At 38.9% G+C, this 24,331-nt stretch overlaps 1 protein-coding gene and 1 long non-coding RNA gene across 13 annotated transcripts in view; one reads left to right on the top strand and one right to left on the bottom strand.

Moving 5' to 3' along the window:
* The window catches only part of AFTPH (aftiphilin), a 72,883-nt gene that overhangs the window by 18,900 nt on the left and 29,652 nt on the right, over positions 1 to 24,331 (top strand). For 10 of the 12 annotated variants that reach the window (XR_001792977.3, XM_070069044.1, XM_051837987.2 and 7 more), the window contains one exon: positions 12,747 to 14,686. Coding sequence is in view for 11 of the 12 variants with exons in the window: in XM_070069044.1 (XP_069925145.1) it covers positions 12,779 to 14,686 (1,908 nt within the window). In the remaining variant the exon portion in view is untranslated. Of the gene's footprint in view, positions 1 to 6,836; positions 6,914 to 12,746; positions 14,687 to 24,331 lie in introns of those variants that run through there. The other 2 variants (XM_070069045.1, XM_070069043.1) reach the window with 1 other exon arrangement.
* On the bottom strand, positions 16,522 to 22,835 carry LOC138848603 (uncharacterized). Its single transcript, XR_011386616.1, has 2 exons — positions 20,010 to 22,835; positions 16,522 to 17,638 (listed from the first exon to the last, which is right to left on the bottom strand). It is a non-coding gene; the product is annotated as an uncharacterized lncRNA (long non-coding RNA).

Genomic DNA, 24,331 nt, shown 5'->3' with positions numbered 1-24,331 from the left:
GGGTTTATCCATTGTGGATTTTTTTTTTTTAAATTTTGGTTTTACTTGAGAGAGATTGATCTCCTATCCACTGGTTCACTCCCCAAATGCTGTCAATAGCCAAGGCTAGGCCAGGCCAAAGCCAGGAACTAAATCTGGGTGTCCCACGTGGGTGGCAAGGACCCAACTACTTGAACCATCACCTGCTGCCTCCCTGGTTGTGCATTAGCAAGGAGCTGGAATCTGGAGCAGAACCAGGACTGAAACCCAGGGACTCCAATATGGAATGCAGGCATCTTAAGTACTTCTTGACAACTAGGCATATGCCTACCTCCTGTAAATTGACATTGTATGTATTTCTTTATTGACATTCAAAACAAGGAAGACAAAATTTTTGTCATGTTTGGTGGTCTGGTTTTTCAGTCTGGCTTTTTTGGGGTATTAACTAAGGTATAACTTAGTTTAACTTAGGTATAAAAATATTTTGTTGCTTACTTTCATTGTTTTCTCACATTTGGTACTACTTCTGTTAATATAAAAATACGAGACGGAGGCTGCATTGTGATGCTACAAGTTAAGCCACTGCTTGCTAGGCTAGCATCCCATACCCAAGCACTGGTTCAAGTCTTGGCTGCTCCGTTTCTTTCTTTCTTTCTTTCTTTTTTTTTTTTTTTCAATTTTAATTACTCATCTTTATTGATAGGCTCTTATGCTGTACTCTCAAGACATAAATTTAAGGTTCAGTTTAAAAAAAAAAAGTACAGGATGGAAAACTGTCACAAAAAACAAACTGAATGTCTTACAACACCAAGACCATAAAGGTAACCAAGCAAGAAAACCAAGAATAAATTAACTTACTTGTTTATAAAAATAATTATTTATCAAGTAACATTTGTTAGCAGAGGTGCCTCAATGTGCTGCCTCAGGCCTAGTCCCAATTGGGTAGCTTATTTTCTTTAATCCTTACTTGGGATAAAAACTGTTTCAGTGAATGAGCCATCAAATTAAGGGATACTTGCCCAAAACCTATAGAAAAGTTTAAAACTAAGAAGTACCATTTATTTATAAAATATCAAGTTAAGCCCTCTGAATGATCACGGAAATCCAATTAATGTCTGGGCTACTAGCCCTTTTCTGTTCAATCAGTCCCATTCCCCCTACCTTAAGATAGAAACATTCTGAAGCAAAAAGTAGTTTTGCATTGTACCAATATATGAAATTATACATAAAAGTTGCCACGGGAAGTAATATTTGTTTAATAAATTATATACTCCAAAGTAGAGTTTCCTACTTATGCTAACTTTAATATATATTTATATAAATGAATATATTTAATTGTATTTGACATTCATCCTTTTACTTTGTAATTACCATGGAGTAAGAAAAATTTAGGTTTCAGCTAATATTAAAGTTCATTTCTATATCTGGTGGTTTTTTAAAAATTTACATACTTTGTACTTGGTATTTTTAAAAAACAAAATATTTTGGAATCCACAGACTTCCTTTCCTTTCAACTGAAATGTTGTAAGAAAAGCCTTACAGGTTGTAAGACCAGATCAAGCTTAAAAATTGATTCAGAAAATTTTTCTGAGATTTTGATTTACTTTTTCTGTATCTCAAGCTAATTACTTTTGATAGAAGGGTGCTATGAGCCAGAGGAATTTCAGCTTACTTTGAAATTACTTTGCTTATTTTGCTCTATCACATTTTTCAACTCTCTTAGATAAATGAACTACGTAATATCCTCAAAGATCAACCAGAGAAAAATCTCATCTTTGTTACTTAGAACCAAAACTTATTCTTTCCAAGGAGTAGTTTAACCTACTAAATGTTTATTAAAAGATTTTTCTTTCTTAGAAAGTAACATTTCTTCTCTTTCATTCCTGTAATGATATTTCATACACTTAATGCAAGTTATAGACAATTGTTAGGTAAGTATCAGGACAAAATTAAATCACCTCTCTTAAGGTGCATGTAAAACATTCTTACACCCTTTAAAACTGAATTTTCTTTGACAAAAATAGAAATTAATGGGAAATTAGATAATCATTAAAGCTTAAGTATCATGGTCCATAAGCTATTTAACTTTTGACACCAAACAAGAAGAGTAAAATTTACTAAGAGGATCTTCCAGTTGTAGAACTATGGCAAAAATAAATATTTTATTTTATTTTATTAATGATTTATTTATTTTATTTGAGAGAGTTACACAGAGAGAGGAGAGGCAGTGAGAGAGAGGTCTTCCATCCAATGGTTCACTCCCCCAATTGGCTGCAATGGCCAGAGCTGCGCCAATCCAAAGCCAGGAGCCAGGAGCTTCTTCTGCATCCCCCACGCTGGTGCAGGGGCCCAAGGACTTGGGCCATCTTCTACTGCTTTCCCAGGCCACAGTAGAGAGCTGGATTGGAAGTGGAGCATCCAGGACTTGAACTGGCGGTCATATGGGATGTGGGCACTGCAGGCGGTGGCTTTACCCGCTATGCCACAGTGCAGAACCCTCGTGTTGCTCTTTTAACTTCATTATTATACCAGGATCATCTTTTTTGCTACCCATTAGCAATCTAAACATCTGTTCTCGATACATTATAAGTTCTAAGGCAGGCTGATGTTCTTCCAGAGATGTACACAATTATTCTTCATTGTTTCTGCTCACTTGTTGAGAGCTGTGGTTTGCTCTGTCAGAGATTCTGCTGCATCGTTGTGATCTCTCAAATCTTTCTACAAGAGCTTTAGCATCAGCAAGTGCCTTCTCAGTTGTGCAACTCATTTATAAAGGAATGTCTCACCAGGAGAAGCACCTGGCTTCTCCCATCGGATCAGCGCGGTGCGCCGGCCGCAGCGTGCCTGCTGCGGTGGCCATTGGAGGGTGAACCAACGGCAAAGGAAGACCTTTCTCTCTGTCTCTCTCTCTCTCACTGTCCACTCTGCCTGTCAAAAAATAAAAAAAAAATTAAAAAAAAAAAAAAAAAAGGAATGTCTCAGTTCCAGGAAGAGGAAGAGGATGAGGCCGAGGAGAGGAAATCAGCTCCCAGGAGCAGAGCTTTCCGAGGTCTGTGGCAGCCGGTGGCTCCGGAGCGACCCAGCACTGGGGCGGCCCAAGCGGAGTAGGCTCCTCACTCACCTCCCTGCACTTCGTCCACTTACTTGGTTCTAAATCTCTCACAGACGTTAGCTGTGGAGACTGGGACCCAAAGCCTCCGCCAACCCTGACCTATGCACCCTAAGGGTAGTGACTTCGCGGCCCGGATCAGTTTCTTCATCCAGCGACACAGAAACGGGCAGAGCCACCGGAGAGGCAGCCAGGGAGCCCTCACTGGCCCGAGGGGAGCCTCGGCTGACCACTCGGCTGCTTGTTTCTGATCCAGCTTCCTGCTCATGTGCCTAGGAAAGCAGCAGCAGATGACCCAAGTACTTGGACCCCTGCCACACAATGTGGGAGAGTTGGATGGAATTTCAAGATCCTGGTTTTGGTCTGTTCCAGCCCTGTCCATTGCTACTATTTGAGGGGTGAACTAGTAGACGGAAGATCTCTTTCTGTCTCTCCCTTTCTGTGTGTCCCTTTGCCTTTCAAATAAAGTTTAAAAAAAGATTAGCTTCTCAGCATTTTTGTTGGTTATACTTTATAAAAAAAAATCTTGCTTCCCAATTACTGTAGAAAAACTTTACTGTACAACTCAGAAACCTTTTAGGGAGAATTCATTTAATTCTCATATTTGCTCTCAATTTCATAGTATTTTAAGATTTATCTGATATTTAAATAGCTCATGACTAAGTCACCACATGCCAGTTATGCTACCTTGAGAGATTACTTAACTTGTTTAAGCTTCTATTTCTTCATCTGCAAAATGAAGATAATTTTTGTCTCATTTACTAGTATAAGAAGTAAATGAGATAATTTGTGGATGCTCTTCACATAATATTGGCACTTAGCACTCAGATATTAACCTGATATTGGTATAAGTTGGAAGAGAAAAACAGAAGATGCAATATTTTAACAAATGGCTTAAATACTACATATTAAATGGTTGATGACATTGACATACAGTATAGTGTCTGTGGTATTTTGAGTTTTTGTTTTTAAGTTGGCAAGATAATTATGAGATCTTTTACAAGTATTCAGAGGGTAGCATTTGAACTAGCAGTTAAAATGCTGGTTAAGGCACCTATATCTGAGTTACCTGGGTTTGTTTCCTGGCTCTGAGTTCTGATTCCAGCTTCCTGCCACTGCAGATCCTGGGAAGTGTGTTCTAAGTAATTGGATCCCTGCCACCCACATGAGAGACCCAAATTGAGTTCCCAGATGCTGGCTCCAAAGTCAGTGTTTGTAGGCATTTGGGAGTAAATCAAGATATGCAAGCTCCTGTCTCTCTGCCTCTAAAATAAAGAACAAATAAAGCAAAAAATAAAAATACTCAGCTTTGGGATATGGAAGTTTGATTGAGTAGTCTTCAAGTTTGCAGCCTATGTTGAAAAGGGGATGATAGTCCTAACACAAAGAAACAACAACAAAAACCTTTCTTAATTCTTTATTAAAAGCATCTACTTTTAGGTGTTTTCCCTGTATTTCCTAGTCTCTATGGAGTTAATATTCTGAGAACAAATGCCCCAAAAAGAAAAATGGTAATTTTTACAGATTTTTATATTTAGAGTCATGAAAAGTTTTGTGACATCAAGGTTCTCTAAATGCATTGGAAACTTAAAGGTAACTAAAATCCAAATCTTTATATGGCTCCTTTATGACTCATAAATAGAGAGGTTGGTTTGGCAGGTTCATTGATAGTACATTTTTTTTTTTTGAAGATTTATTTATTTATTTGAAAGGCCGAGCAAGTGAGAGAGAATCTTCCATTTGCTGTTCACTCCCAGATGGCTGCAGTGGCTAGAGCTGAGCCAATCCAAAGCTGGGAGCCAGGAGCTTCTTCTGGGTCTTCCATACTGGTTCAGGGGCCCAAACACTTGGGCCATCTTCTACTGCTTTTCCAGGCCATTCCAGAGAGCTGGATCAAGAGTGGAGCAGCCGAGACTCGAACCGGCACCCATATGGGATGCTGGCACTGCAGTGGCAGCTTTACCTGCTATGCCACAGTGCCGGCCCCAATAATACATTTTGACACTATTTTAAAACTCACGTAAAGATTTTGGAGAATTTGAACTACTGTAATAACAGACAACATTTATAATGCAAACTAATGCTGTCAATTGATTATATAATATTTTCACTCATTTTTCTTTTTAAAAATTATTTATTTGAAGGGCAGAGTTATGGGGGAAGTGGGAGAGACAGAAAGAGGTAATTTTCCATCCACTGGTTCACTTCGCTACTGACTGCAATGGCTAGAGTCGGGCTGTTCTGACGCTGGGAGCCAGGAGCTTCTTCTGGGTCTCCCAAGTGGATGCTTTCCCAGGCACATGAGCGGGGAATTGGATTAGAAGTGGAGCAGCCAGTACTTGATGTGGCACTGATGTGCAATGCTGGTGCTACAGGCAGCATCTTTACCTGCTATGCTACAGCATCGGCTACTTTCACTCATTTTTTTTTTTTTTTTTTAAGTTTTATTTTATTGGGGCCGGCGCCATGGCTACTAGGTTAATCCTCCGCCTGCAGCGCCAGCATCCCATATGGGCGCCAGGTTCTAGTCCCAGTTGCTCCTCTTCCAGTCCAGCTCTCTGCTGTGGCCCAGGAAGGCAGTGGAGGATGGCCCAAGTGCTTGGGCCCCTGCACCTGCATGGGAGACCCGGAGGATGCACCTGGCTCCTGGCTTCGGATCGGCGCAGCGTGCCAGCCGTAGCAGCCATCGGGGTTGAACCAACGGAAGGAAGACCTTTCTCTCTCTCTCTTTCACTGTCTAACTCTGCCTGTCAAATAAAAAAAAAAAAAAATTTATTTTATTTATTTAAAGAGAGAGGTAGAGACAGAGAGAGAGGTCTTCCATCCGCTGGTTCACTCCCCAGATGGCCACAATGGCTGGAACTGCACCGATCCGAAGCCAGGAGCCAGGAGTTTCATCTGGGTCTCCCACGTGGGTGCAGAGGCCCAAGGACCTGGGCCATCTTCTGATGCTTTCCCAGGCCATAGCAGAGAGCTGGATTGGAAGAGGAGCAGCCGGGACTGGAACTGGCGCCCCTATGGGATGCCGGTGCTTCAGTCCAGGGCTTTAACCTGCTGCGCCACAGTGCCGGCCCCTCACTCATTTTTCTAAAGAAAATACAGATTCTCTCTTTTCCCCATTCAGGTGACTTAACAAATGAGTAATTATAAACCTCAGGTGTAATGTGATTAAAAAGATAGTGATTATTTCTCATTATTGTTAAATGCACCTTGCTTGTGTAGTTTGTTCTACTGAAGTAAGTAGCATAACTTGAGATGTGGTTTTTTTGTCTTATCACCGTCCTTAATGCTGATGTTCTCCTCTACCTCTCATCTCAGTTCCTATAAAAGTAAATTTAGAGTGAAGGTTCCTGATTAAAACTCGATTGCATGTACAACCTGAGTCTACTTATCTGGCCTTGAAAGGTGGTATAAACATCAGTGCAGCTGGACTGGGGTTCTGTAAAGGTTAGGAGTTCCTCTCTATGGAGTGACGCGGGTTCTCAGCTTTTAGTTTGGAAGGAACTCTTGATGTTTGATTCAGGTGATGGTAGACATTGACACACAACACCACCAAATGTGAGCTCAAGGATCTTGAGGGTGGGTAATATTGTGTGTGTGGAGGATAGAGTTTAGAAAGGTGGTTAACCGTCAGAGGATTAAGTAAGGAAGACCTTATGTATTTCCTACACATGAAGAACCCTTTCCATCCGGACCAGGCACCTTCGCTTATATAAACCTTTATTCTTTGATCTTTCCTCTAGCTGGATAGAAACTACGGCCAGTTTATGCCAAGATTCTGCATTTTCCTATTGTTCTTCAAGCCCTCCATCTTGCAGCAGACTGGTAACCTTTGTACTGGTTTGGAGATTATGGTCTCAGTCCTTCAGCCTTGGGCTTCAGATTTGATCTGTCATCAGTCCCTCACCCTACCTTTATATATATATGTCAGGTTTTATATTTTCTAGGGATCAATTATAAAAATTAGCAGTATCTGGGACAGGCATAATTCTGTCAGTTGAGATGCTCACATGCCACTTCAGAGTACCTGGGTTCCCAACTCAGACTCCTGCCACCAGCTTCCTGTTAACGCAAACCCTAGGAGGCCCCAGTGATGGTTTAAGTGATTGGGTTCCTGCATGCTAATGGGAGACTTGGATTGCACTCCTGGCTATGGCCCTTGCCCATCTTTGGGCATAGCAGGCATTTAAGGAGAGTGAACCAGAAGATGGGAGATATCTCAGTCAAATAAAGAAATAAATAATTTTGTAAAAAAAAAATTTAAGATAAAAATTAACAACAAAGTCTTCATGTATCTTTAAAGTGGTTACAAATATTTTTGTTAAATGACTTTGACTTACTCTTTCATTGACCTTTTAAAATACAGAGTCACATGAAAGTTTATGCCAGCTGAGCAAACATTGGCTTAACATTTTGTTATAAGTAGATTATTATTTGAGTCACATACTTGGTGAAAGTTAAAATGTGATGATAGTTGATAACTTACTGAGTGCACAAAATATGCCAGGTACTAAAGATCTAGTGGTAAATATTTTCAATTTTTCAAATGCATACATCAGTTTATACACCCAGCAATAAAGTATGAGAGAATCCCACTTGCTCCACATCCATGTGAGAAGTAGCTATGGTTAGAATAGTTGTATTTTAATTTTAGCTGTTCTAGATCTTAATATATACATTGGTATCTTACTGTAGTTTTATTGTGCCTTTCCCTGATAATTTTCATACATTTATTGGCCATTTGGATAGCCTCTTTTGTGAAATAACTTTTCAAATATTTTGGCAATTTTTCTGTTGAGTTGTCTCACGTTAATCTGTAGGAATTATTCACATAAAGCTGGATTTGCATTCTTTGACAGTTATACATGTATTGAAGATCTCTTCTCCCAGGCAGTGCTTACCTTTTCACTGTGTATTAATGATGTTCTTTTGATGAACAGAAGTTTTAAATTTTAATGCAGCCCAATTTGTCAATCTTTTCTTTCATGTTTAGTGGTTTCTGTGTCTTGTTTGAAATATTTTTGCCTTCCCTAAGGTCATGAAAATAATCTCAAGTTATCTTCTAGATGATTGATTTTTATTGTATTTTTTATCTTTCACATTTAGGCCTGTGCTCTATCTTGAGCTTATTTTTGTGTAAGATGTTAGAATCAAAGATTTTTCCCCTCTGTGGGAATAGCCAGTTAATCTAGCACCTTTTGTTGGAAAGGCTGTCCTTTCCCCCACCACACTGTAGTGGCATCTTTCTTATCATATAATGTGTGGCTTTAAACCAAGTCTTGATATTTGGTAGTTCGTTCTCTAATTCTGTTCCTGAGAAACTTGTTAAATGGCCAGAAGTCTCAGATGATTGATGGCCCCATTCCTTCTTTGTTCATCCTTCCCAAACTCTCTTTGCCTCTTGACCACAGAGCTCTCAACCTACAGAGTCCTCATATCATCTCTTTTATGACCAGTTCAGAGTTGATGTCCTTTAAACAAGTGCAGCTCTCTTCTGGTGAAAGATTAACACCTTCACCCAGTATGCCCTGTACCCTGGCTCTTAATCTGGCCCAGGGCTTGAGTTACACTGTTGATTGCTGTTGCTTCTGGACTTCTAGATTATGCCCCTGGCTCCTTTGTTTGGACCTCCTACACCAGATTTCCCAAACCTTGTAGTTTTCCTGGTTTGTAAAGCCCTAAATGCTTTAGCCTGCATTTTCAATTACTGTAGTCACCTGTACTGTCCCCTAGTCTTCTTGTGAAGTGTGATTTCCCGTGGACGAATCTCCACAATCCAGGAAACCTGCCCAATTTCTCTGTATGCTCTCACTATGTTCAGGATACCTCTTTACCACCTACCTAGTCACAAGGATTTATGTTAACTATTTGTGTATAATGTAGCTTGAATGTTCCCAGGCTGCCAAGATGATAGCCCCAGTACTTGTTTTCACCTCTCTTACAGGTCTTGTACTAAGCAGAAATAAAGATATCAAGTAGAGTACAATCCCCTCTTCATAAACACACATGCACAGGCACATGCGTGCTTATTTGCTCAGGTTCTAAAGAAATCCAACAACTGATTGGAACACCTTGTGGTGTGGTGCAGGTAGTCATTAAGAAGAATGAAACGTTGTTGAGTTTGCTATATGTCAGAGACAACATTAAAGTAGCATATTACTCTGTTCTTTCCCACTCCCCATCTTTTTAACTGTTGGTCTAGCTATTTAAACACATATTTTCTGTGTTTAAAAAAAGAGTGGATTATCTAAGTCAAACATCATTTCCAAATTAATTTTACAAATAAATTAACATGGCCGGCGCCGTGGTTCACTAGGCTAATCCTCCACAGTGGCGCGAGCACCCCGGGTTCTAGTCCCATTCGGGGCGCCGGTTCTGTCCTGGTTGCTCCTCTTCCAGTCCAGCTCTCTGCTGTGGCCCAGGAAGGCAGTGGAGGATGGCCCAAGTGCTTGGGCCCTGCACCCACATGGGAGACCAGGAGGAAGCACCTGGCTCCTGGCTTCCTATCAGTAGCGGCCATTTGGGGGTTGAACCAATGGAAGAAAGACCTTTCTCTCTGTCTCTCTCTCTCACTGTCTAACTCTGCCTGTCAAAAAACAAAACAAAAAAACAAAAACAATAAATTAACATAAAGCTCCTTTAAGTTGAGTTGGCCTGAACACAGAGGAGTTATCTGGGAAGTTTTGAGCTTCCTCCACGCTGGTTGGCTGGCTGAAACTTAGAAGCAGTGGCACTCTCAAATTTCTGAAGGGTGAGTTGGGCAGGGGCAAAACCTGCTGGAGGGGAACATGTAACAGCCCAAGTTCCACATATGAATAGGTGACTCTGTTTTTGAGAAATACAGAAATGTCTGGAAGGCTGATAGAGCCTTTGCCACCTAAAAGGGGAAATAAAGCACTTGACAGGGTCAACATGAAGAAACTTGCTCTGTATTATTGCTTTAGTCACAAAGTTCCTGATGCAGATCTTTGTATTAACAGCTGAGTTTGAAATAGGCCTTGAACAATCAATTATTTCATTTTTTTCAAACATCACACATGTTTTTTAAAATTAAGTATTGTAAGGGTGGGTGTTTGGCCTAGTGGTTAAGCTGCAAGTTGATATGCCTGCGTCCCATATTGGAGTGGGCTGAGTTCAAGTCCAGCAGATGGGAACTCTCTGTCTCTCTGCCTCTCAAATAATTTTTTTTTAAATTTCAAAGAGAACTAAAAAAAAAAAAACTGAATATTTGTGAAGTTTTATGCTTATATAATAGCAAAATAATGAAGAAAATTGCAAATAAAAAGATAATGATTTGACTCTGTTAATAGAGAAGCAAAGGGTCCTTGTCTTCATGCAAGAAAGCATTCAGGTGTGAGACAGAGAGCAGTGGAAAGCAAAATAGCAAGGTTTATTAGGGTAGGGACATCCGTAGGAACGGATGGGCACCTCTCCAGACAGAACCTGAGAGAGAGTGCGCAGTGCACATTTAGGCTGGGGTTTTTAAGGGGATGGGTCTTGCCTTCCCTCCCCCTCTCCTCCTTCTCCAGAACAAAGGACTTGTTGGATCTAAATACAAAAAATTCCTTTCTGAGTTTTCCCCCTGAAGTTATCAGACAGGGGAAGCCTGGCTGGCGTTGCCCTGCCTTAGAGGAAGGATGGTTAGAAGGGGCAGGACCCCCTGGAAGGTCATCAGGATGGGGGGGGGGGGGCAGGGCGTTTGAAGTGCAGATACTGGGCTGCACCTGGAAGGTTGTTGGGATGACTTTGAGATGCAGATGCTGGACCTAGATGTCAATTCGTTAGGCCTTTGTCACACACACATAAGCTCATTTCTGACTTCCTACCTCACAACCCCATAAAAATTAACTTGACAAAACAGGCGGCTTTTTATAAAACTGAGTATACCATATGACCCAGCATTCAAACTGTTGGGTATGATGTCTTAGAGAAATGAAAACATAACAGTTTGTACCCAAATGTTCATAGTAGCTTTATTTGTAGTAGGAAGATACTGGAAACAATCCAAATGGACATCCTATAAGGAGTGACTGGACAGTCAGTTGGTGATGCATCTATATAGTGGAATACTACTGAACAATAAAAGGGATTGTACTAATGATATATACAACAGCCTTGTGGCTCTTGAACATTAGACTGAATGAAAAAAGCCAGCTTCACAGGATTACATATGATGTGATATCAATTATGTAGCATTCATAGCAAAATTAGAATGACAAAGACTAGATCAGTGTTTTGCAAGGGTTAGTGTTACGGGAAGTATGTAAGTAGTAAGAGGTAACATGAAAGAGCTTCTTTTTGTTAAAGGAATGGTTCTTATTCTGATTGTTGTAGTGGTTACTCTTAACGTAATCTACACATGGGATAAAATTTCATGAAACTACACACACACCAACAAAACTGGTGATACCCACACAAAGGGATTTCATGGTCATGTATTGCACTTTTGTCAGTTTCATCATTTAACCATGTGCCAACAGTCCCTGTGTCATTATGGATTAACTTGGGATTTTTCAGCTTGACAGTGGCATGAGTGATATGTGTTCAATAGAAACCATACTTTGAATTTTGCTCTTTTCTTGGACTAGTGATATGTAGTATGGTAGTCTCTCATGGTGCTGTACAGCAGCAGTAAGTTTCTACTCCCAGTCAGCCCTGTGATCATAAGATTATCACTGGGGAAAGCTGGGTGGAATATACACAAGTGCTCTATACTGTTTATCAATTTCTTATGAATCTTAAACCATTTCACAATTAAGGTATTAAAAAGTTAACTGGGGATGGATGCATTTGATAGAACATTTAAATTTCTACTTGAGATGCCCACATCTCATGTCAGAGTGCCTTGAGTCCCAGCTTCTCTGCTTCTGATTCAGCTTCCTGCTAATGTGCACCATGGGAGGAAGCAGGTGATGGCTTAAGACCTGGGTCCCTGCCACCCACATGGGAGACCTGGGTTGAGTTCTAGGTTCCTGGCTTTGGCCTGGCCTAGCCCTGGATGTCACAATCATTTGGGTAGTGAACCAGTGGGTGGAAGATCTCCGTGTCTCTCAGCCTTTCAAAGAAATTAAGAAAAATATAAAAGGGAAGGGAAATGGGAAAGGGTGAAAGGGAGGGAGAAGAAAGAAAAAAATTTTTTAAAAGATAACTTTTAAAAAATATGGTAAATCTTACTTTTAAAATTTTTAAATAACAGGTCAGAAACAAACATTGAAAAGCAAAGTTAAGAAAATATTTGTAGCAGTTTATTAGATATAACTGTCATGTCTTTTATTTTATAAAGCACTCATACAAACGCATAAGGCAAGTACTGAGTCCTCAGTGAATTTTAAACAGAATATTTAGCAAAACAAGCAAGTAGAAAATTTCTCAAGTGTACTTTTGTAAGAATATGTTCAAAATTTTCTGGAATCCCTAAATTTCCTTAATGTACTACCAGTGCCCTTGGTAACATATATTAGAAGAGATAATTTTTTCCCATTATATCATAGCTATGTAAAGTAATCTCATCTAAGTGAAAAATAGTTTAAAAATAAAAAACTGAGTAGTATAAATTTACATTGTTTTTAAAGTAGCTTTGAGAAAACTTTGGAAGACATTTTAATTGTTATCAGCCCCCTCCCCAAAAAACTCCTTTTATGTTTTTTTTTTTTTACAGGTATAAATTAATTATTTGAAAACAACTCAGCAATGGAGCCAGACATCATTCGAATGTATTCTTCATCCCCACCACCACTAGACAATGGAGCAGAGGAGGAAGAGGAGGATGAATTTGGGGAATTTGGTGGGTTTTCAGAAGTTAGTCCTTCTGGTGTAGGGTTTGTTGATTTTGATACACCGGATTATACTCGTCCCAAGGAAGAGTTTGTACCTTCAAACCATTTTATGCCAATTCATGATTTCTCAGAAAATGTAGATAGCCTTACAAGCTTTAAGTCCATTAAAAATGGTAATGATAAGGACATCACTGCTGAACCTTCTCCTGTGAAAGGACAGTCTGATGTCTTACTTTCTACCACCAGCAAAGAAGTAATTTCATCTAAAACTCTAGATTCTCCCGAAAATCCAGGAGTTTTAAATAAAGTAATGGAGCAGAGACAGAATGTTGGAACACCGGAAAGTTTCTCTCCAGATTTTAGAACTGACATGAATGTTCATGAAAACAAGCGGTTAGAGAGCTGCAATGGCGAGAAGCCTCCTTGTCTGGAGATTCTAACAAATGGGTTTGCAGGGTTGGAAACTGTAAATCCTCAGGGAACAGATGATCTGGACAATATAGCTGATTCAAAGGGACAGAAGCCTCTTAGCACTCACAGCACTGAGTATAATATTGACTCTGCACCTAGTCCTGCTGAGGAATTTGCAGATTTTGCCACATTTTCCAAACAGGAAAGGATACAACTGGAAGAAATAGGATATGCAGTCTTAAGTGATAGAGAAGCACTTACCATTCAGGAAAATAATAAAATTAACAGAGTCAGTGAACTGAATTCTGTGAAAGAAGTGTCTTTGAGTAGAAGCTGTGACAATAAAGGAGACACTGATGGCGACGATCAGGTTTGTGTTTCAGAAATAAGTGTAATGACCAGCAGAGGTTTCAGTGTTGAGCCCCGAGGATTTCCAGCACTGCAACAGGATGAATTTTTAAATTCAAGTACTCAGTCCAAGACTTGGAGTTTGGTAGACTCAGCGGATAACTCAGAAGCTATGCGGAGAGAACAATGTAAAGCTGAAGAAAGACGTGATTTACCTAATTCTGAATGTGATGACCTGTGCATGGATTCTGTTAACACTTCTGATGCTGGTGATGCAGTTGGTTTTTCCAAAGAAGAAAGTAGGAAATTTACTAATTCCGAAAATCCAAACATTGATCCCACAGAAGAAAATGTTTTGGATGATAGTGTAAGTGTGAAAAATGGTGATAGTAGCAATGACTTTGTGACTTGCAATACCAATGAGGATGATTTTGGTGACTTTGGCACAGCCAGTGGCACAACTCCACCTTATGTTACTGGTACCCAAGATTCAATGAGCGATGTCACTTTTGAAGAGTCCTCAGAGCACTTTCCACATTTTAGTGAACCAGGTGATGACTTTGGAGAATTTGGGGATACGAACACTGTTTCTTGCCAAGAGGAAATGATATTTACTGAGTCAGACCTAAGACAGACTTCTGACAGTTTATCAGAGGAATGTCAGTTGGCAAGAAAGTCAAGTGTAACAGGCACTGAACCGGTTTTAAAACTGAAAAATGAGCAAGAAGGTGAGTTTGGAGATTTTGACTCTGTGCCAGATACTCAAGAGGCCTGCAGTGCTTTTCAAGACTCTGATGATTTTGCGGACTTCAGTTCAGCGGGTCCTGGCCAGGCTGTGGACTGGAATGCTTTTGAGAATGAAGAGAAAGATGGTTGCTCTTGGGCTGCTTTTGGAGACCAGCAGACTACTGAATCTCATCATCGAAAGGAAGCCTGGCAGTCACATAGGACAGATGAAAGTATTGATACTCCAAGAACCCCTAAATCGCACAGTGCCCCTGTAGCAGCTTCCAAAGGAACAGTTGCCAGTGGCCGTTTACAGGAATCAGCCACTTCAGTTCAGGTATTTACTGATTTTCTTTATTTCATCTGACATTGCTATGGAGGCTTCTAATGCAACTTAAGTTTTTTGTTTTTTTTTTTTTTTTTTTCCTATGGAAGGCATCTCTGTGATATGTAGTACTTGATTTGTTGGTTAGCTGCGTTTTTTTATAATGCTTTGGAAAACTCCAAACGGTACCATAGTAAAGTTTGCTAAGCTTGCTCTTTCTCTCAGTAAGTTCATTTATATTTAGAGAAATTAATCAACTTGAGGTTTTGGCAAAGGTAAATAGCATGTAGGTAAGCAGTCATTAATTAATTAACTCTTCCATAACTTCTTCAATTTTTATCTCTATAGTGATTTGAAAAGAAGGGTAAACAGAAATATAGGAGTTTGCGTGTTTTTTTTTTTGTTTGTTTTGTTTTTAAGCTTCAGGAAAAAAAAGTCTGTTGATTTTATGCATCAGAGACCTAGGAGATTGAAATAAGCAGAATTTGAAACTTCAACTTGTGGTAAGAATACAGTGAATTAAAGGTTAGGGAAAAAAAAGAATTAGAAAAAGCAAATTTGGGCCTCATTTAACAGATACTAAAAGACCTGTGGTGAGATTGTGAGATGAATTTAGGTTTAGGTTCTAGGTTTTTCTACAACAAGAAGTGTCTGTTTATTGATTTATAGTAATTGTATTTATTTGCTTCTAATGTCTCACAAATGTGCACTTCACTTTTCCTGTGGAGCAGGTTTTTCAGGGAGAATATTTGTCCCCCACAGCCTTTCTCTTTTAACCTTTTCTGGTGCAAACTTTTTCAGAGAAGATCCATCAAGATTTATTTTGACTTGAAGCAGCCCATAGAGCTGTAGCTTGATATCCAGGTTGTTCCTTAGTCTTAAATTGTGTCCTGTGCTAAATTTCATCTTTCCTCAACCCGAGGGCTTGTACATAACACTTGGTCCATGATTATTTTAAAAATAATTTGAACAAAATCAGAATCTACAAACTGTATTTCTCTAGCTATTTTTTGGTAAGTAAACAATTTTCAATTGGAAATATTTCCAAAGTCTGTGTTAATTGAAATGATTAGACATCATTACTTTAATATTTTTTACATGTTGAGGTGTTTGAGAAATTAATGGTCATTACCAATTGTTTGCATAGCTAATCACTTTCCAGCTGGCTTTGGGTATCTGAATACTTTAATTTGCTAATTCCGTTATTACATGGTTTAGCTAAATGTGTATTTCTATTGAGTAGTTTACTGAAACAGAACCTTGCAATTTTAAACAAGTGAACTAATTACAATGTAAAATGAAGGCTGTTGGTTTTGACCTAACCCTTTCCCTATTAAGTTTCATCCTTACTCTAAGAGTATAGGGTGACACTAGTATTGGATGATCTTGAATTTGTAGCCTTAGAACTTTTAACATCATCAGATAATGAATTTTTTAAAGTATGACCACTTCAGATAGGAATTTCTTCCATCATACAATTTGAAATTATTTCTATCTAGTTTGATACTGGATACAAGAGGTAATGAAGCACATGGGCTGCATGGAACTGGACAGATATGAGTTTGAACCTCGACTCAGCCTCTTTACAAGTTCTGTGGCTTTGGATCTTAATCTGAACTCAGTTTTCTATAGAAAGGAGGTAGCACCTACTTCAAAGAAATTTTGTGATGATAAAATGAAAGTAAATTTTTAAACCAGTGAAAAAATAAAATCAATCTGCAAAAAAATAAGAATTTTGTAATCTTCTAGTTTTTGTAAAGAAATAAACCAAAAAGTGCATAAACTATGGAAGGATGCCTTAAGACTTACTAAAATTTGTTTGGCTCAGACCTCAGGCTTTTATATTTGGTGAAGGAGTTATACAAAATGATTTGAACATGGATGCTGAGAAAGAGAAAATGCCAGAAGTTTGCAAAAACAAGTGAGGTAGGGAAATGGGTAAGCCCTACTGAGTAAAGGATTGAGAAGTGGACAGATTGAACAGTGACTTTAGTTCTTATTCTGCTGTTACAAAAGAAATTTAGGGCCTGCACTTTTCTCTCTTGGCATTCTGATTCTGTTGGAAAAGTACATTAGCCTCATCCTTTTGGGGAGGATTAGATATATTAATATTTTTCTTAAGATATTTTACCTAGTTGTTATAGTATTCAGGATAGCACAGAAATTCTCACATATTAAATATTAGATTCTCTTAATGGTACACCTTAGATGATTTATTCCTGTTGAGTGTTACCTGGATATAACTAGTGTCCTGAACAGAATGTTATCAAATGAGTTTGTTCAAATTTTGCTTTGTGAAAGACTTTTAGAATTCAGAGTTTAGTTAATTTAATTAAACAAATATGGGGAACAGTTGTTTGTATTGTGAAGTCACATAAATGGTGTAGCTGTCATTCCAGATTTCAGTTTTCACTATATTTGGTATGTGACATTGTCTAGATCCCTATTTATTTTTTAGAACTTTGCCTTTTTAACCTACAAAAAAGCTTTCTTAAGTTTTTAATAAATACATCTTCCTTGATTTTACAGTGATAATTTGTTACTTGGGCAGGGAAAATTCAACCAAGAAAAGAAATCTTTCAAAGTTAAAAAATATTCTTAGTCAAATTAATTTTCAGTCGTGGGTCCAGCACACCTCAAGAGGTTGAAGCCATGATGTAAAAGCTGTACATGTACATTATTTAGAGAAGGATATTTTTCTCCTCTCCATTAATAATCTTTTCTGAGAACCCAAAGTTCAGTATGTTTTGTTTTCTTGTTAACATCCTTATAAAATGTAAAGAAAAGTAAGTAAGTAGTATCTCCATTGTAAAAATGAGAAACAAGTTCAGACTGTTTTTTTTTTTTTTTTAAGATTTATTTATTCATTTGAAATTCAGAGTTACACAGAGAGAGAAGCAGAGGCAGAGAGAGAGAGGTCTTCCATCTGTTGGTTCACTCCCCAGATGGCCATAATGGTCAGAGCTGCGCCGATCTAAAGCCAGGAGCCAGGAGCTTCATCTGGGTCTCCCATGCAGGTGCAGGGGCCCAAGGACTTGGGCCATCTTGTACTGCTTTCCCAGGCCAAAATAGAGAGCTGGATCAGAAGTGGAGCAGCTGGGACTCGAACCACAGCACCCATATGGGATGCCAGCACTTCAGGCCAAGGCTTTAACCCACTGCGCCACAGCACCGATCGCAAAAAAATAATTTTTAAGCATTGTATTTAACTCTGGGCTTCAGTAAAATTTTAAAATACTGCTTTGGATATTATTTGGGAGTTTAGGTAATTGAAAAATTATCTGTTTATATTAATTGGCTGTAGAAAAGAAGGCTTTGTGTCATTTTTTGTTATTAGTAATCTAATTAATAATGCTACTGGGAAAATGTTACTAGCTGACGATTTGAGAGCTTTAAAAATTAAGCATGTCACAAAAGATTAAAAAGAAGAAAATTACTAATACTTTGGTTTGTGTTGTTGCAAGCTTATTGGATTTTATTCACCAGAAAGATCAGCATTCTGAAACTGAATATAACCAATTTTACATTTTCACCTTCATTTAATCATCTACCTATGATTTGTGCCAAGTTTTCCCATCTGTGACTGAACACTTGAAGACTGAAAGCAGAAATAAAAAGCAATGAGGGAATTAAGAGTTAAGATTTTGGCCTTACAGATCTTTGCTTGCTTTAAGTATTTGGATAACATTTGTTTTTGCTCTTTTTCCCTCAGAAAATTTGACACTCTGGTGTTTAATTGCAAAACAAATAGGAATACTTTATTAAATTTATCCAGAAATTAGGCAGAAGGAGCATGCCATCTTTTTTGAGCACAGTGAATAATATACTTGGTCACTCTTTTTGTATGGTTTGAAATTGGAAATCAATAAGTATACAACTGTAGATTGTACTTGATATCTTACTTAATATTTAATGGTGATGAGGCATAAGGTATCCTCTTAAATGGAAGATTAAATTACTCAGGGATTTTACATTTCTTCTAAATGTCCACTTGAGTGCAAGATCTAATGCTATCAGTATTAGAACTAGTGACATTAATCAGCTTCTGTCCCTAAGCAAGAAAGGAAAACTATCAGAAATATGTTGAAGAAATTTTAAGAGTCAGCTTAAATACAAGATGCTATAAAGGAGATACATATCTGAGTGCTGAAAGAACCAGAATCTAGGATCCTAAGTCTGGTCTTTTATACCTTTCCAGAAATGTTACCTTTTTGTAATCCATTATAGTCATTTACAAAATAGCATATTAGTTAAAATTTTTCAGAGAAACAAACAATAAGATGTGTATGTATGGCTAGACAAAAGGGAATTTATTGGAGATTGAAACTGTCATATGATGGAGACACAAGGGAACTAATGGTATAGTTCCAGTCAGCGTCTGAAGACCTAAGAACAGAAGAGTCAATGGTATCAGTTCACAAACCTGCAGGCTTGAGATCTAAGAAGAGCTAAGTTTTCAGTTTCAACCCAAAGACTTAAATATCAATTTTTTAGATATCAATTTTTAAGAAATCAGACAAGTGCCCTCTTAACTAGCCTTTTATTCTATTCAGTTCTTCAGTTGATGGATGACACTCAAATTAGGGAAGGCAGTCTGCTATAGTCACTTAACCAACCTGAATGGTAATATCACCAAGAACCACCCTCACATGCACACCCAGAGTAAAGTTTAATCAAGTATCCGGATACTTCATGGCCCACTCAGGTTAATGGATATAATTAACCATCATAAGAGGGGGCATACTGTATGTCTATAAATAGCTTTCAGGATTTTTGAAGACTTGTAACCTATTCATACCAGTTGGGAAGCTATGACTTCATGAGTCCCTCTATAAAAGATGCTTAAAATTATATTATGACTTGGTATAAATATAGATATATGAATATTAGATATTAAAACATCTTTGGGAACCCTAAAAGTATTGTGGGCCCTAGTCCCTGTGCTTATGGTATAAATTGGCCTTGGGTATACAGTACAGTGATTAAAAACAAGGCTCTAGAGAAATACTGCTCGATTAGATTCAGGTTTCTGGAATAACTTGAATTGGCAACTTCACTGAGCCTCAAGATTTAGAAAGTGATATGGTATTTACTTTGGGACTCTCGTCATGAGGATACATGAAATTGTGCTTGTAAAAGTGTATGGCACGGGGCCGGTGCCGTGGCTCACTTGGCTAATCCTTCGCCTGCGGCGCCGACATCCCATATGGACACCGGGTTCTAGTCCTGGCTGCTCCTCTTCCAGTCCAGCTCTCTGCTGTGGTCCAGGAAGGCAGTGGAGGATGGCCCAAGTACACGGGTGCCTGCACCCACATGGGAGACCAGGAGGAAGCACCTGGCTCCTGGTTTCGGATCGGCATAGCTCCGGCTGTAGCAGCCATTTGGGGGGTGAACCAATGGAAGGAAGACCTTTCTCTCTGTCTCTCTCTCTCACTGTCTAACTCTACCTGTCAAATAAATAATTTTTTTTTAAAAAAGTGTATGGCTCAGTATCTTGTGCTCAGTGAATGTTAGCTGTTTCTGAACAACCTCAGAAATGAACTTTTTTTAAATTTAGCTTAGTAATACAGTTTTATTGGGGACAGGGCAGCCATCAGAATGGAAGGGATAGTGAGTGAGTGCCCAGACGCTTGGACTGGGGGAAAGTAAGGATTCCGTGGTTGAATGGAGAGGATACATCTGGACAGGCCTGGCGGGCAGCTCAGCAGAGAGCTGAGAGCATCGTCTTTGTTTAGACTCTTGGTGTTTAAGGGAGTCTCTTTATCCTCTTTCCCTTCTCTTTTAGGATAAAGGGTTTTGTGGAGAGTAAATTAGCAAATTTCTCCCCGGGTTTGCTGGAGCCCCGCAGAGCAGGAGAGGAGAGGGGCTTCCCCTAGGGCTTTATTGCTCCATGTTATCAGGTAACCCACGAAATTAACTTCTTGAAAGTGGTCCTCCAAGGTGCAGGAAATAGTGTGGCCAACTATTTTTTTGTCGTTGTTGTTATGGTGGAAAGTAATAGAAAGGCAAATGAGTTTGTGCAGGAGTGCCTCTAGTTCTGATCCCTTGACAATGTACTCACCTTTGCAGCTATTTTGAGAGCAGAAGCTCCTGCTTTGGCAGAGTTCCCATTCTCAGAATGGTTTTGACAGTGAGGAACTCCTCTGAGCACAAGTGCATTTCTGTGCAAGTAGCAGACCTCTGCTTGACTTCCCAGAACTGGATACCAGCCTTGAAGAACATTTTAATTTTCAACCCTATGTTTATCAAAACCGTAGTTCTTAAAATATTTAGTGGGCCAGATGTGCTGCTGTTTACCAGGCATAGAATTTGGTATTTGTATGAATGGAAGGTCAGGATTGAGTATTCAGCTAACCAGTCACCAGTTTTCCTTATTCCAGATTCAAGGAAGAACTGATGAATATTTCTCCTCTTGGTGCTTTAGAGTTGCAGACATTTAAAATTGAAATAATTGCTGTGAATATTGTTTTATTCAGCCTGCCATTAATCAGTATTGTATCCCCAGCTAAATACTAAGTATGCTGAGTTTTTGTGTGCACTTACTCGTTACTTTCATGTTCATTTTGAGTGCAACACTGACTCTAGTAAAAAAATTACAGCTAACTGTTGAAAATGATGAATTATAGTATTAGATAAAATTCGTTTGTTTTTTAAAGTATAGTCATCACCCCCAGCAATTAACAAGTGAATGCTTTATCTAATGGCTAGCAGTGTTAGAAAAACCACAGAAAGTGGGCCAGAGCACTTGTGGGAAAGAATGTAGGCTTTGGGCCAGTGCCATGGCTCAATAGACTAATCCTCTGCCTGCAGCGCCGGCACCCCGGGTTCTAGTCCCTGTTGCTCCTCTTCCAGTCCAGCTCTCAGCTGTGGCCCGGGAGTGCAGTGGAGGATGGCCCAAGTGCTTGGGCCCTGCACCCACATGGGAGACCAGGAGGAAGCACCTGGCTCCTGGCTTCGGATCCGCGCAGCGCGCCAGCCGCAACACACTGGCCGTAGCGGCCACTTGTGGGGTGAACCAACAGAAAAAGGAAGACCTTTCTCTCTGTCTCTCTCTCATTGTCTAACTCTGCCTGTCAAAAAAATAAATAAATAAAATTTAAAAAATTAAATAAGAATGTAGGCTTTGGAGTCAAACTTTGGATCAAATCTTGCTGTGCAGCATACCAGCGTTAAGACTGTGGTTAATTATCTTACTCTTCCTTCATTTCTTCAGCTCTGACATGAAGACAATTGAGTTGCCTTGCAGGGTTTCTTTTAGAGGATATATCAAATAAAACATGCAGAGCATCAAGCATAGGGTAATGCATAGAAAGCATCCAGTCATACTTATCTGTTTTATATAAGTATGACCAACCTATAAATGAAAATTATTTAGATGGCTTATGGTAGGGTAAACTTTCATAAATAGAGCAATTATGCCCCCTGCAGTATTAACTAAAAATGAACTGCCTTTTTTTTTTTTAATCTAGTACACATTGATTTAGTTAACATTCCTCTACTAACCATGTACAGGAACACAGATACTGGAAATTCAGAAACTAAGGTATAATGCTTGCCTTCAAATTGTCTGTAGTTTTTAGAAATTGGTCTTGGAGCTGCTTTGATGTGAAAATAATAATTAAGAGCACCTACTCTGAAGCTGTATGTCCTGAAATCTAGCCTGCCTACATTATATTCATATGCAAATTAACCTCTCTGTGCTATTTTTCCGATCCATAAAATGGAGATAATATTATTGTTACCACCCACATATGGACCTTATGAGACTTAAATGAACTAATACTTATAAGCCATTTAGAATAATACCTGGCACATGATAAGCACTAAACAAAAACCTAATACAGTGTACCACATTCTACCTTTGCATCTTTAAAATTTATTTATCCATTTGAAGGAGTTACAGAGAGAGGGAGAGACAGAGAAATCCTCCATCTTCCATTTTCTGGTTTACTCCCCAAATGGCCACAACGACCAGGGTTGGGCCAGGCCAAAACCAGGAGCAGCTTCTGGGTCTCCCATGTAGGTAGTAGGGGCCCAATCACTTGGGCCATCTTCTGTTGCTTTCTCAGGCCGTTAGCAGGGAGCTGGATCAGAAGTGGAGCAGCTGAGACATGAACCAGTGCCCATATGGGATGCTAAATCTTTAGTTAAAAAAAAAAAACAACTTGGGCAGTGCCCCCATTTATTCAAAAACCAGGAGTAGATTTCCTATTATGTCTGTGTGAGTTTATATTAACAGGGTAATATAAACAATTCCTTTTTGCTCAAAAATATTAGAACATGTCCAAGTAAATATTTTTATTGGCTCTAGTTTTGGTGAAATGGTGTATTTCATTGTTTACTTAATATATTGCATATATTAAATTGCTCTTTTTTTGAAATTTTAGTGTCTAATTGTAATCTTTCAGGAAATTTTTTTTAAAGAAATCTCTGGTCCCAAGAGAAATTATTCTTGTGGAAGATTATTTAAGTTCCCTTTTTCTGAGAATTTTATTAGTTACATTTTTGTACCTGTTATAAATTACTTGGACTATGTTTCATCACATTTTTAAACTTTTAACTTTGTTGTATTTCTTAAACACACTTAATGTGCTTTTTCTTTCATATACTTTTTGTTTCATAATGCAACCAAGATTTAAGTCACAAATGCCAGTACCCAAAACTTAAAATCTATAAGGCATAGCATTAGCAGATTCCACTTAAATGAAAGGCTCCTAAAAATAGAAACTTGAAAACTAGGTTTATTCCCAACTCATCGGAAGATCTTGGGGAGGGTGCAAAAATGCTTGGATTATTTAATTTCCTGTTGAGTCATAACATGAGAGAAATTGATAGACTGAGACAGGTGTTTTCATAATGATTTAGAATGCTAAATAGTGGTAGAACAGCCTTAGTGACCTTTTAGTCTCTCTCTTTTTTTTTTTTTTTTAATTTATTTATTTGAAAATCAGAGTTATGCAGAGAAAGAAGAGGCAGAGAGAGGTCTTCCATCCGCTGGTTCAATCCCCAATTGGCCTCAACGGCCGGAGCTGCACTGATCCAAAGCCAGGAGTCAGGAGCTTCTTCCTGGTCTCCAATGCGGGTACAGGGGCCCAAGGACTTGGGCTGTCTTCTGCTTTCCCAGGCCATAGCAGAGAGCTAGATTGGAAGTGGAGCAGCCAGGACTCATGGTGCTCATATGGAATGCCAGCACTGCAGGTGGCAGCTTTACCCACTACGCCACAGCGCTGGCACCTGAGCTTGGTTTTGATAATTATTGTATCTCCTTGCAGGCCTCTGTGCCTATATGTATCATCTGTTTAATACTAATAATAATGACAAAAGCTGCTACCTCTGACACACACTAAGTGCCACATGTTTAATCCTGTAATTGGTCATCCACCTTATGAGTTAGCCTTTGACAGCTATAATTTATAAATGCAGAAACTAAGTCTTAGGTTCTGGGCTCCTGGGTCTGTAGCCCTCTCTTGAGGTGTTTTAATTATATCAGCCATTTATTTATTGGAATTAGCTAGTATTAAATGAAATTTGGCATTATTTATTGCCATCAACAAGATAGTAGTGAGAAGCTGCTTTTATCGGATGCCTTTAGTATCAAACTGGTATTATGGGTAGTTAGATATACTTTTAAAAGTAAGATGTCAGAACAAATTTCAG

Source organism: Oryctolagus cuniculus, chromosome 2 (genome assembly GCF_964237555.1).
Source record: "Oryctolagus cuniculus chromosome 2, mOryCun1.1, whole genome shotgun sequence".
NCBI classification, from domain to species: Eukaryota; Metazoa; Chordata; class Mammalia; order Lagomorpha; family Leporidae; genus Oryctolagus; species Oryctolagus cuniculus.
This window is presented reverse-complemented; position numbering and strand designations above follow the sequence as displayed.